The sequence below is a fragment of the Chlorocebus sabaeus genome, chromosome 20 (genome assembly GCF_047675955.1).
Source record: "Chlorocebus sabaeus isolate Y175 chromosome 20, mChlSab1.0.hap1, whole genome shotgun sequence".
NCBI lineage: Eukaryota > Metazoa > Chordata > Mammalia > Primates > Cercopithecidae > Chlorocebus > Chlorocebus sabaeus.
The window spans coordinates 118,925,209-118,937,943 of record NC_132923.1 but is presented as its reverse complement, the minus strand read 5'-3'; the positions used below and the strand labels follow the sequence as shown (position 1 = coordinate 118,937,943).

General features: G+C 55.1%; 1 protein-coding gene across 2 annotated transcripts in view; it reads left to right on the top strand.

Annotated features, from left to right (window-relative positions):
* The first annotated feature begins 527 nt into the window (after positions 1-527).
* The window catches only part of IGSF21 (immunoglobin superfamily member 21), a 272,410-nt gene continuing 260,202 nt past the window's right edge, over positions 528-12,735 (top strand). For both annotated transcript variants that reach the window (XM_007980295.3, XM_073007775.1), the window contains exon 1: positions 528-957. In XM_007980295.3, coding sequence (XP_007978486.2) covers positions 888-957 — 70 coding nt within the window. In that variant the 5' untranslated portion in view covers positions 528-887. The remainder of the gene's footprint in view (positions 958-12,735) is intronic.

Sequence of the window (12,735 nt, the reverse complement as noted above, 5' to 3'; positions counted from 1 at the left end):
AAGGAGCAGCCGTAACTGGGGAAGTTTCAGAACACGGAAACCCCTTAATCTTGCCCAATGAGGGCATTCATCGTTGGCAAGGCCAGAACTCCAGAGCCACACCCTGCCTGCCCTGCTCCCAGGATGGCATCTTTCCCTCTCGGGAGGGAGGCTGCCTCCTTTCATCAGACTGGGTAGTGGGGAGGGCGATGGTAATCCCGGGGATGCGGGGGTGCTAGGGGAAGGGGGATCCGACGGAGCATAGCTTCCAGGGCGGGGTGCTGGGTCACCTGGGTAAGGGTTAGAGAAGCTGGAGGCAGCAAGCCAGTTTTGAGTGAGGGGAGAGGGGAGGTTAGGAAGGGGTGAGCTCTCCTTCTCCCTGCAATAAATCGGCTTAGCGGACGAGAGCCGAACAGCCCAGAAAGGATTAAAGAAAAGTCTGTATAATACGCGGAGAGCGCGGCGAGGGGAGGGCGAGGAGGGCGGGGGGCGGGGAGAGGGGGAGGGACGGAGGGAGGGCGCGGGGAGCGGGGTGCTCTCGCCGCCGGGAGAGGCGAGCGCGAGGCAGAGAGAGCGCGATTCGGCTCCAAACTCCGGCGCTGCAGCCGATCCGACTCCGGGTCGCGGTGGGCACCGCGCGCAGCCGGGGAGACGAGAACCGCGGCGCGCCCCGAGGACGCCCAGAGCTCGAGGGTTGCTACGCCTCGCAGAGCCGGAGCTGAGTCGAGCCGGGCGCCTGGGCGGCCCGGCCGCGGCGGCATGGGGGCGCCCCCACGGCGCTCCGCTCTGCCTGCCACAGCCTCGGCCAGCGGCCGGAGGCAGGAGCGCGTCTGAGCCCATGGCGAGGGGACCCGCCGCCGCCGCCGCCACCGCCGCCGCCCCGCCACCGCAGCCAGCTCCCGGGCACCATGCGAGCTGCCCCGAGCCTCCACCGCTGCGTCTGCCTGCTGCTCGCCGCGATCCTGGACCTGGCTTGCGGTGAGTGCGCGGGCGCCTGGCGGGTGCCGGGCGGGGAACGCGCGCGGGGATGGGGCACCGGGGGAGAGCGCGGGCTGGGGTGGCTCCGAGAGGCTCGGGCTATGAGCACCGGTCCTGCCTGGGGTCTGTGGAGCTGGTTGGCTTGATGAGGGAGGGAGGACGCCTCTGGGGAGAGCGCTCATGGGTTTGTGCCAGGGTGTGTGTGTGTGTGTGTATACAATCGTGTGTCTTTGTTGTGTCTCTGGGTGAGGGTGTCCGGGAAGGAGCTATGTGGGGAGAAGGTGCGGGAGTGTATTTAGACATGCAAGTGTGTGTGCGCCTGTGTGTGTGATGGTGTGGGGTCTGTGTGTGAGTGAGCGAGTGTCTGGAGGGGTGTTAGAGTGTCTGTGTCAGTTACATGGAGAAGGTTTATGTGTGAGAGTGTGAGAGAATGTTGGGGGGGTGTGAACACGTGCCAGCTTCCCGGTGAGGGTGTGAAGTGTGTGAGCTTGTGTCATTGTGGGTGTGAGGTATTAGGGGGTGGGTATGTGAGGTTTGGCGTTTCACGCGTGTCCCGAGTGTGCAGGTCTCTAGGGGTGTACGACAGCGGATTACTATTGCTGTGTGCACAGGAGACGGGACTTGGGCAGGAGTGTGCTTATCTGGGATGGGTGGGGGTGGAGGTGCCTGGGGGTCGTGTGCTTCGTGGGCCTGGGAGTGTGTGTATGCGTGCCATGGAGCGTGTGGTTCTTGTGTGCAGGGAGGTATGGACGCGTCCGGGACTGGGGAGTTGTGAGCAGCTCAGTGTGTGTGTGTGTGTGTGTGTGTGTGTGTGTGTGTGTCCCGTGTGGACTTGCTCCCGGGTTAGGCTAAGCCAGCTGGAAGGAGGTTGAAGCTGAGTTGGTTCTCCGGAGCCAGCGAGAGGTGGCTCCGCAGCCCCAGGGTCCGCGGTTCGCGGCCGGCCTCCCGCCCAGCGCAGCCGCGTAGTGGGGCTTAAATGGTGACAGAACCGAAACCTTTTCGCGCAGTGAGCGGAGAGCCAACGCGAGGCTAAAAGCCAGGCGGGAGGGAGGCGGGACCAGCGAAGAGCCGCGGGCACCGAGACTAGAGGGTCCGCGTCGGGGATCCTCCTCCGAGCCTGGTGCTGACCTCAGCCTGGCTGGAGTCAGAGCCTGGCTCCGCCTCGGAGGGGGAGGGGGACGCGAGGTGCCAAAAAGTCGTCCTTATGATCAATAAGGTCTCGACCCCGAGCCCCACTGGGTGATAGAGGTGGGCATCACCTCTGTCCTATGCCATGGCCTTGTCCCAGCAGGAGGTGCCTGCCTAGGCTCCGAGAGTGCCTGCTAGGAAGGGGTGCCCCCTTAAAAATTACCCCAACTCCTTCTACCCCGAAGTCCTTGGGGAGTGCTGGGTCTGCTGATAGGAGAAGCTGTAGAATTTGAGCCTGGAAGGTAGTCCTGACAGCGAGGGGGGAGGGGTTGGTGTAACCCAGAAGGAATGTAAACCCTGTACTTTGTTCCCCTATCCTTGGAACAAGAGACTTTCCAAAGTGGATCAAAATCTACCCCCTCAACTTTGGGTTGAGGGTTCCTGGCTTCGGATGCCTCTAGAGGGAAAGGTTATATGGGGGAGGTCCCGGTTCCAGCGCAGCCGAGAGGGCACTGGTTTGTTGAAAGGCACTGGAGCCCTCACCTGGACATTGCAGGGAGCGGGGGTTGAAGGTTGGGGACCGAAGGTAAGCACCGCTTTCCCTGGGAATGCGCATAACAGAGAGACGAGGCAGGGTGGTGGAGAGAACTGATGGGAAGGGCTTGGTGGGAAACCCTGGCTCCGTCAGGACCCCACCCTGCGAGCTCTCCCTGGAACCCGGGAGCAGCGTTCTTCTGGCTGCCGGGCTGCGGAGAGCTGACCCGGCATCCTGGCGCCTCCGATCCCTTTGCCCGCCTCTGCGGGCTGCGGGAGGCGGGGGTTGGCGTGGCTGAGGGTGAGCGCATCTGGGCCGGGGGAGCCAGCGAGGCCTCCGAGCTCAGCTGCGCAGGATGAAGGAAGAGCGCAGACCCGGATCGCGAATGGGAAACTTTGCGCCTCTGGGGTGCAGAGGGAGGTCCGAGGCCGCTGGGAGCCCTCTCTTCCCCGCAGAAGAGAGCACAGGAGGGTGGGGTCCCTCCTTCCTCCTTCCAAGTCTGTGCCCAGAATGGGGGGCGGGGTGCGAGAAGAGTCCGTGAGAGACGCAAGAGGCGGGCCGTGCCGGAGGAGGGCGCCCTTCCTGGAGGTGGCCGAGAGAGGTGCACCTGGCGGCGGCTTTGCAGGGCCACCTGCCTCGGAGGGCGGGGAGAGGAGCAACCCGGGCCGGCCTTTACGAACGTACTGGCGGTCACTGCTCGAGGAGGGACACAGCCAGAGCGCCCTCGCCGGTTCTGCCCCATTCGCGTGGCACAGCAAGGGTGCCCGACGCTAGAGAGTCGGGTCTGGCAGGAGGAAGGAGGCCGCTGCCCCTCACACTGCCTGGGCCGGAAGTCCTTGCCCTGGCTCCCCACTTCCCAGAATCAGACCCTCCAGAGGAGAATCCCACATTTCTCGGGACTCCCAGGAGTGTTCTGGGGCGTTTTCAGCTCCTCCAGCCCCCGTGAACTGTGCCTGGGCACTTCTGGGAAGTCCTGCACTGGAGCCTGTGTAGTGGCGCCGGGCTGGGGGTGGAGGAGTGCTCCTCAGCCGCTGTTCAGCCCTGGGAAACGTTCCGCTGACAGCAGGGTGGGGGCGGCCCCAGTCAGGGGTAGCCCACGGCCCCAGCCGGGGGTCTCCGGGATTGCGCGGGCGGAGGTGGGCGGCCCGGCCGGTTCTCTGGTTCTCTGTCTCCGCAGCCGCGTGTCAGCAGGTGGGTGGGATGGAAGGGCTGTCTCCGCTGGGCCGCCGCAGCCGCAGCGCCGAGACTGCGGGGGCTGTGCGCGCGCGAGCGGGTGTGACGACTTTATATATTTATCCTCCCTTCACACGCCTCCTTCCCACCGGGCGGGGACTCTGGCGCGGTAGGGTTTCTTCTCCAGCCCCAACCGGGGGAATTAAGGCTCCTAATCCCTTGCAGGCTGCCCCGCCCATGCCCCTCCAGCGGGGCCCCGCCCCTAGTCATAAACTCCACCCCTCTTCCACCCCCCAACCACCCTGGAAATGGGAGTTTTTCATTTTCGTGTTTTAAGTGCAGAGAATATTCGAGCTGGAGCGACCTCGGAGATCACTCACTTCGGTGGTGTTGAAACTTCTGTATTTTTCTTTTTCTTTAAAGTAGGAGTACCCGTTTGGAGGAAACATTATCACCCTCTTAAATTCCCCATACCTTGAGCAAGATGATGGGTCCGAAAGCAGAGCCGCCCTAGTGGATGCTGGGATGAGGCCCACATCGAGCGCCTCTTCCACATAAGTCTTTCACAGCCTTAGACTGCTCCCTTCCTCCGCAGCTAATATCGTAGCTGGGGTTTTGTTTTTTCAGTAGCCCCGATTATATGGATCAGCTGCGATGTGTCAAGCAGGATGCTGGCCGCTGCTTCGCAGTCCTCATTCATGCTGCAAGATGGATTTAAGACCTTCTTTTCACAGACTAGGAAACTGAGGTTCAGAGGTTTCAGACTTGTTAACGACAGAAGTTTAGGCTCCTTCCCTCTCCCTCCTAGTTCTGCCCGGGGCTCCTCTGTCCTTCACATCTCCCCTGTCTCTGGCCACAAAGACTCCCTTGGGCAGGGCATGTGAGCAGAGAAGGACCCAGGTCATCTGAGTGATGCCTCAGATTTGCCTGGCTACTCTGATATTTCAGAACGTTAGTCACACACATACTTGAACTTCACTACACTCTCCCAAGATGGGCAGAGAAGGGAGTAGGGGAAGGAGGTGGAGGAGTTTAGGGGACTTGCTTAGGTGCCTGGTTTATAGCAGTGTGTGACTTCAAAGGCAGAGACCAACAAAAAGGAGGCTGGTTAGTTCTATTAACTGGGTTTCCTGGAATCTGCAGAGGTATTTAACCTGGGCAGTTGACAGCCTGGCTTACCACCTTGCCCACCTCTGCTACAGCCCCAGGCCACCAGGAATTCATGTATTCATGCATCCAACAAATGCTTATTGTACACCATGTGCCAGACACGGTGCTGAGCATTGGGAAAGCGGCTCTGAGCTTGGTAGAGGAGTCCCCTGCCTCTATGGTGTTTAAGGTCAGTGGTAAATTGATGCTTCATTTAGAAGGAGGAAGGGGCTAACCGAGCCAGGCATCATGCCATGTGATTTATCATTCTTGTCTCATAGAATCCTTACAAGCACCCTGAGAAGTAAAATAAGGCCCATTTTGTAGATGAGGAAACTGAGGCTCAGAGAGGCTAGGTAACTTTGCCAAGGCTACCGAGTCGTTAAATGGCAAGCAGGAATTCAGATACAGGGCTCTCTGACTCCCTGACCTGTGCTTCCTCCCTCCATGCTCTGCTATCTCCTGGTGATAATTTCCTGAGCCCCAGCCACATGGATGTGTCCAGTCTCCTGTCTGGATGCCTGACTCCTTCCCAAACCCACACTGAAATAGAATCATCCAGGGTGTTCATCTGCACAGATGGGAGAGGGAGTGTTCCTGAAAGCTATTGCCATCACCAAGAGAATGAATAGGCATCTGCTGTGGGCAGGGCACATCTGAAAAGAGCAAGGCCTATGAGTGTGATCCTCATCCCAGGGCAGCGAGAGGCTGGGCATGTTTCCGAAGAGATGAATGACAATCTGTTTTGTCCATCCTCTCTCTCCACCTCCTTTCCTCCCCCATCCACTCCTGTTCCCTTCCCCTCTTTTTTCTTTTCTTCTTCTTTTTTCTTTTTTAAATAAAAGGAGGTTCAGGATCTTTTGTATGTGGAGGAACTGGGAGTTTCAAAACCAGGTCTGAAGCAATCCAGAGACAGCTGCTTTTTCATCACTAGAAAGGGAGTACAGCAGCCCTTACTACTTGTAGGAGGATGCAAAGCTGTTCATTTCGAATGATAAATGTCAGTGGTGGTAAAACACATGACATCACTTCCTAGGAGGTGTCCTTCTTTAGGATGAAATTCCAAGGAAGATTGGGGTGGTGAGATCCTGGAACCCACCTTTATGCTTTCAGTGAGCTCCAGGAGTGGAGGGGGCCCATGTTCACTAAGACCCCTGGCCAAGATTCCATGGACAGAGCAAATAAAGGTAGTGTGTATGGGGCTGGAGGTGTAGGCTCTGTTCAGCCACCTCTGCAACCCAGAACAGCAGGAGAGACAGGTCAGGTCGTGGGCAGGGGGTGGATTGGTGGTGGGGTCTTTCTGAGACTCAGATTTCAGTCCCCTCCCAGGAAAGGAACTTGGTGTTGGTCTTGTCCACCAGTCTTTGTTATATCTCCTGGCCACGTACTAGATTTGTTTTGGGAAATCACCCCACCCACCCCCACCCCCCAAACACACAAATTGCATGACATCTTGGTGGGTGAGTGAGACTACTGGGTAAGGCATCCCCAAGGTGGGCCCTGTAATCTGAATATTGAGCAGAGTGTCACAAAGACTGAGAATCACTAGAATGTCCCACTTGCCATTGGGACCCCCAGGAAACCATCCTTTGTTGGTTTCCTGAGACTGATAATGATGGGACCTACCTCCCAGGGTGCTGAGAGGGTGGAATCAGGCATTACAAGCAGAGCTCTTGGTTAGTCCTGTGGGCTCTGATGCTTGTTACTATTGTTAACCATGGTAATGATGAGTACCCGCTGAAGCAGCCCCAGTCCTTGTGGTCCTCGACTTTTCCACAGTGTTCTCATTGGTTACTTTTTTTTGGCTTGAGTGTCCAGTGTCAATTTATGCTGCTTGCAAGGAAAGGATCGCATGTGATAACCTCCCTAGGTGTCATGACCGGTGCCAGCCTTGGAGTTGCCAGTCAGTGCACTCTTGGTAATGCACGGAGTGGTTCATGGCCCTCTGACTGGGGATGACCAATCCCACCGCCTGTCCTCTGTCTTTCCCTGGAGTCTTGAGGCCCATTGAGTGCAGTCTGAGACACAAGCTGTTCCCTGCTAGTAAAATGTACAGATGAAGCCAGTCTTATTGTGAATTTCCAATCCCCTGACCCACTAGACCCTGCTCCGCGCAGGCAGGGACCCCATCTGGTTCTGCTCACTGTTGAGTCTTCTCCACAAAACACATAGCAGGTGATCAGTCAGGTTGTTTGTTTGGGTGATGAGGCTACCTCTGGCCTTTTGACATGTGCATCCTGGTTTTGAAGAGGGCTGAGCACGTGGCTTGCTATTTCTACGGAAAATTGTGTGAAAAGGCTTATAGCGTGTGGAATTGAGGCTGGATTTGCAGGTGGACTTTCTGGCAGCAAAGATGTTCTGATCCTGGAACTACATTCCTTCTTTCTGAAGTTTCTCAGATAATCAAAGTAGCAGAGGCCCTGACTAGACGTCTTAACTCTCTACCTGCTGGCAGTACTTGAAAATGGACAAAATGCTTCCACACCCATTATTCCATTTAGATCTCACATCAGACATGGAGACAGCTAGTCTTGTACCCGTTGAACAGATGAGGGAAAATGAGGCCCGGGAAGATGAAAGGATGGCAGTAGGCAGTGGCTGGACTGGAACCCAGATTCTGTGGCTGCAAGCTCAGCCTTCCTCCCATCCTCAACCCATTGCTGGGCTTCATTCAGTCCTCGGGGGTGTGGCATGAGACAGGTCAGTTTCCCATGTGCTTACAGGCCAGTAAGCTTTGACCTGAAGTGTGCACTGTGAGCTGCCTGCTGCTGTAGCCACTTTGCTGATGTGACTTCTTCCGTCCTCCACTGCTGTCCAGGTGGGTGTTATATCCCCAGTCCACAGGTGAGGACACTGACATGCCCATGGTCACACAGTTTGAGACCAGAACTCGCTGTCTCCGCTGTCCCTACAGTCTTGTCCTGCTCAGAGATTTCTGGCCTTAGCTTCTCCATCCTTTGCCTCCTCCCCACTTCTGCCCTTTCTTGGCTCGGAGAGCAGACATCTGCCCTCAGCTAGCACAGCCCCTGGCTCCCTATAAGGCTTTCTCCAAGTCTCTGCTCACCCACATCCTCCCTCCACAGCCCCCCACCACACACACACAGACTCAGGTGTGCCCTAAGCATGTTGGCAGCAGTACTTTTGGCAACACTTTGAAAGCAGCCCTCCTCTGGGGCTGGAGATGGTTGAGGGTAGTCTCCCTCCTGAACAGAATTCTTGAGAGTGAGCATCCCTGCACCTCCGGCCCTGGCACCCAGCCTGGCTCTGAGCACATAGATCCTGAAGATGTGTTTGTTGAATGAATGAATGCTGTCTCCCCTGAGCCTGAGGTTTGGTTCAAACACCAGACCCAGGCTTGTTTCCTGGCCCTACTCAGTTGCCTCTGGAAGTACTTTCTGGTGTGAGAATGTGTCCATTGTCCTTCTCCGTTCCATAGACCACTGTGGCATCACAGCTGGCATCTGGAGGAGGGGCCAACATTGCAAGGTGGTGGGAAGACCAAGGGGGCTTCGTGTCCCTTCTATGTTCTCCCTGGAGAGGGGACTGTCCTAGATGGCCAATTGTAGGGGGATTTGGGAAGGTAAAGAAAGAAGGAAGGAGGAAGGGCAGGAAGGAAGAAAGATGAGAAGGAAGGGAGGGAGGGAGGGGGGAAGAGAGGCAGGAAAGAAGGAAAGAAGGAAGGAAGGGAGGGAGGGAAGGAGGGAAGGAGAAGCGAGCTTTCACTGAGCAGCTACTATGTGCCAAACCCTGTGCCAGACATGTTCACGCATAACATCATACTCAACTATCCCAGAAATACCCATTTGGAAGATAATATTCTCCACCTTTACAGATGAGGTAAAGAGGCTTGGAAAGATTGTGTGACTTGCCTGAGTGAGGGGCAGAGCCAGATTCACACCCAGGCACTGATTTGCACATCTCTTCCCAACTCTGAATTTTTCCCATTGGTAGCTTGAAATGGACCATTACTGGAGTATTCACACAATGAAAATCAGCAAACTATACACTGGGGCCTCCCTCACCCCAGAATTGGTTGTTACACATTTGCCAGCACACCCCTAGGTATGCCCATCCTTCCTAATCCCTGTCTCTGTGGGGGAGCCACCTGGGGTTAATGTGCTTTTGTTTCCATCTGCACTGGGCTCATGTTGTCGACCACTTCCTAACGAAGTATCCTTGGGCAAGACACTCACTGTCTGAGTCATAGTTTCCCTGTCTTTTGAAAATAGAGGGTAAGTGAGAGAGAGTAATAGCACATGAAAGCTTTTGGCATGAAACCGGCCTTTCCCTTCCTCCTGATGGGACCAGCAGGCCGTGGAGACTCCGAGATGAGAGTGGGGTCACTGTTTCTTCTCCCTCTGTTGGAGCTGCTTTGGCCGAGAAGTCCATGATCCAGTCACTTCCATTAATTAAGCAGCTGCCCCAGGCCTGATTCTGGACTGACAGAGACATCTCGGGAAGTTTCAGGCTGTGGGCAATCCCACATTCACTGGGAACAATAAAAAATCACGTGTAATCAAATGGCCAATACAGGGCTTGAACCAAGCTTATGTCTTTGGGGATTAAAGGCAGTGGCGCAGGAAGGCTCTGAAGGATTGAAACAATCTTGACAGGTCAGGAGAGGGTTCCAGGCAGAAGAAACAGCACATGCAAAAGGCTGGGGGGAGAAGGGGAAATGCCATCTGGGCAGGTGAGGGTTGGAGTCATGAGGCACGTGGCCTTGCTTAAGCGCAGGTCCTGGTTGAGAAGCTGGGGAGGAGGTTGGAGGAGCTGGCAGAGACCTGCCTGCTAGGGAAGCGGTCTGGATTTGAGCCCATGGGCTGAGGGGAACGGTTTAAAAGAGTGGAGTGGCATTCCCAGAGCACGGCTCTAGGAAGATTAATTTGGCTTTTCTGGGCCACCTGAAGCTGGAAGCTCTTTCGAACCTCCACTGGGTTATAAATGGTTGCTCTGAGCTGCCCAAAGAGACAATGGACTCCAGAAAGAAATGCCATCATTTGGAGATGGCCCACTTCTCCCAGCACATCCTGACTCGGCAAGAAGCGAAAGCCAGGGCCCTGCCCAGGCCCTACCAAGATTGCACAGCCTGGAATGGGGCTGCCCCAGCCCGAGTGTGTAACTTGGGCCTGATCCAAGAGGCCCAAGGGAGGAGGAGCGTGGTCCTGGGGAGAAGCTTCTAGATCTCCAGTGGGCATGGGCTTTGTGGTCTAACCGGCCTTCAGATTCCACCTCCACCACTTGTTCAATATGTGGACTCAAGTAACCTCTTCATTGCTTTTATCCTTGGTTTCTTCAACTGCACTTGTAACTCTTCATGGTGTCCTCATGGGGCGGGGGCTGTTGGGAAGCGTGAATGGATAATACCAGGAGACCATAGGCACAGTGGCTAGCACACAGTAGGTGTTTGAAAAATGGTTGCTCCCTTGATGATGTTTGGCTCCCAACCACGTGGTAGGAGCACCCTCCAAGTTTGAAGGGGAAGGAGTGTTTATAACCCTCGATGCCCAGGAGGAGAGGATGCATGGCAGGTTTCCCCACGTGGATCACTAGAAGAATCTTTGGGTTTGGAATTACAGAGCATCTGAGCCAGAAGGGAGCTGGGAAATTATCTGCACTATCTCCTCTCTCCCCATTTTAGAGATGAGAAAACTGAGACCAGAGAGAAGAATGAGTCCTCCTTTGTTGCATGCACTGAGCATGATGTAGGGGGCAGGTCTTCTCCTTCAATGTCAGGGATCTGTCCCAGGGCTTGGCCAGGTGGACCCACCACCTGAACAGCCTGGCATGGGGAAGCCTCTGGGTCCCCTGAAATTGGGTGGGGACCTTGGCAGCGCTTCAGTAGGGAGCAACCCCCAGCCTCCTACATCACAGGACAGCTTGGGAGTCGCCAGGGAGAGAAGCAGCTGAGCCTTTGGGGTTTTTTTTTGTTCCTTTGCCAAGCTGTTCCCTTTGCCCTTTTGTTTCTCTTTCTGCAGAGGCGCTCAGCGCTCCTCTGATGGGCTTGTTTGTCAGCAGTCGTTGGTGCTTCCTTTATCTCCCCAGCACCATCTCTTCCTCCTTTTATCCCTAACACCGCCCCAAAGGAAGGCGTCCATCACTGGCTGCCCTGGCACCATTCTGGGCTGGGGGAGGGGCAGCACAAGCCTCCGATACACTGGCAGAGGCTGGGGCGGCCAGAGGGTGGGTAGCTGTGGCATCCTGAGCTGGAGCTCACCGCCCGAGTGCTCTGGTTTTGTCGAGTGGGTGTTCAGGCCATACAACAGCCAAGAGCCGAAGGAAGGCCAGGTGTCTGGTTCCATAGAAGCAGGTGATGAGTTGTTCATTGTCACCCAGCACCTAATGTCCCAGGCAGGGGCGGAAGGAGTGAGGTGGGGGGCGGCAAAGGCAGTCACCTCACAAAGACTTCTTTGTTCCTGTCTGCAGCAGAGAAGTGGGTCTGATCTCGGCTTGGAAGGGAAGAGGCATCAGAAGGCCAATTCCTAGGGCCTGTTGCCTGGCTGGGGAGCTTTTGGGAAGGTGGGGGGAAGAAGGACAAGCTACCCCACGGAAAGCATAGGGGTTATCTCATGGGGAAGAGTTAGTCATTCCCAGGCCAGTCTGGCTTGCAGAAAGGAACTTCTTGTTTCAGGAAGCAGTATAGTCTCTCTCTTCCTTTCTTCCCTCCCTCCCTCCCTCCCTCCCTCCCTCCCTCCCTCCCTCCTTCCTTCCTCCCTTCCTTCCTTCCTTCCTTCCTTCCTTCCTTCCTTCCTTCCTTCCTTCCTTCCTTCCTTCCCTCCCTTCCTTACTCCCTTTCTTCCTTCCTTCCTTTCTTTCTTCCTTCCTTTCTTTCTTCTTTCCTTCTTTCTTTGTGTGATTGAGGAACTGAACTTTGTTGAATTCAGCTAAATAGAAGCCAAGACACTTTGCTTAGTTTTCATTTAAATGTCAGTAGTCACACATGGCTATGTATTGATTGGAACAGTGCAGCTCTAGACTATAAGCCCTAAGAGGGCAAGAACTTACCTATTCCCTTCTTTCCTTCCTCCCTTCCTCCTGTCTTCCCTTCCCTCCTTCCTTCCTTCTCTGGCTCTTGTTGATTCGTGCAGCAGATATTCATTGGATGTTTCCTGGGGGTCAGGCACTGTGTTGGGTTCTAGAAATCCACAGGAGGGTGAATAGGCAAGTTCTTGCCCCACTGGGGCTTACAGTCTAGGGCTACACTGTTTCAATACGTGACCATTTAAACTACTGACGTTTAAATTAAAACTAAGCAAGTTTTCTCAGCTTCTATTTAGCTGAATTCAACAAAATTCAGTTCCTCAATCACATGAGTCACATTTTAAGTGCTCAACAGTGATTGGTGGCTAGTGACGATGGTATTGGGCAGTGCACTTCCAGAAGCTCTACTGGACAGTGCTGGTCTAGGACAATGTTCCTGTTTGGGTGTGGCATGCCCACTGACAGGAAGAAAGTCACAAGGAATCGTAGCAAGGGGGCGGCTTTCCCTTTTCTTTTCTCAGATTGTCCTTCTGGCTGTGCCAAGGAGAAGGTCTCAGGCTGATGCTCTCATGCTTTAACTCCCCTCTATCACAGGCTGATTTCTTTCCAACAAAAAGATAATGGGTCTGGGGCAACCAGCCTCCAGCAAGCCAGAGGGGCAAGGCTTTTAATAACAGTGTTTTGTTTTCATTGTAATTATTTTTCAGTCACTCTCTGTTTAAGGCAACTGACACCAATTTGCCATTTGGGACAGTGATTTAAATTCTCTCTCTTTAAAAAAAATTGGCTTTATTTAAGTAAAAAAATGAGTCAAG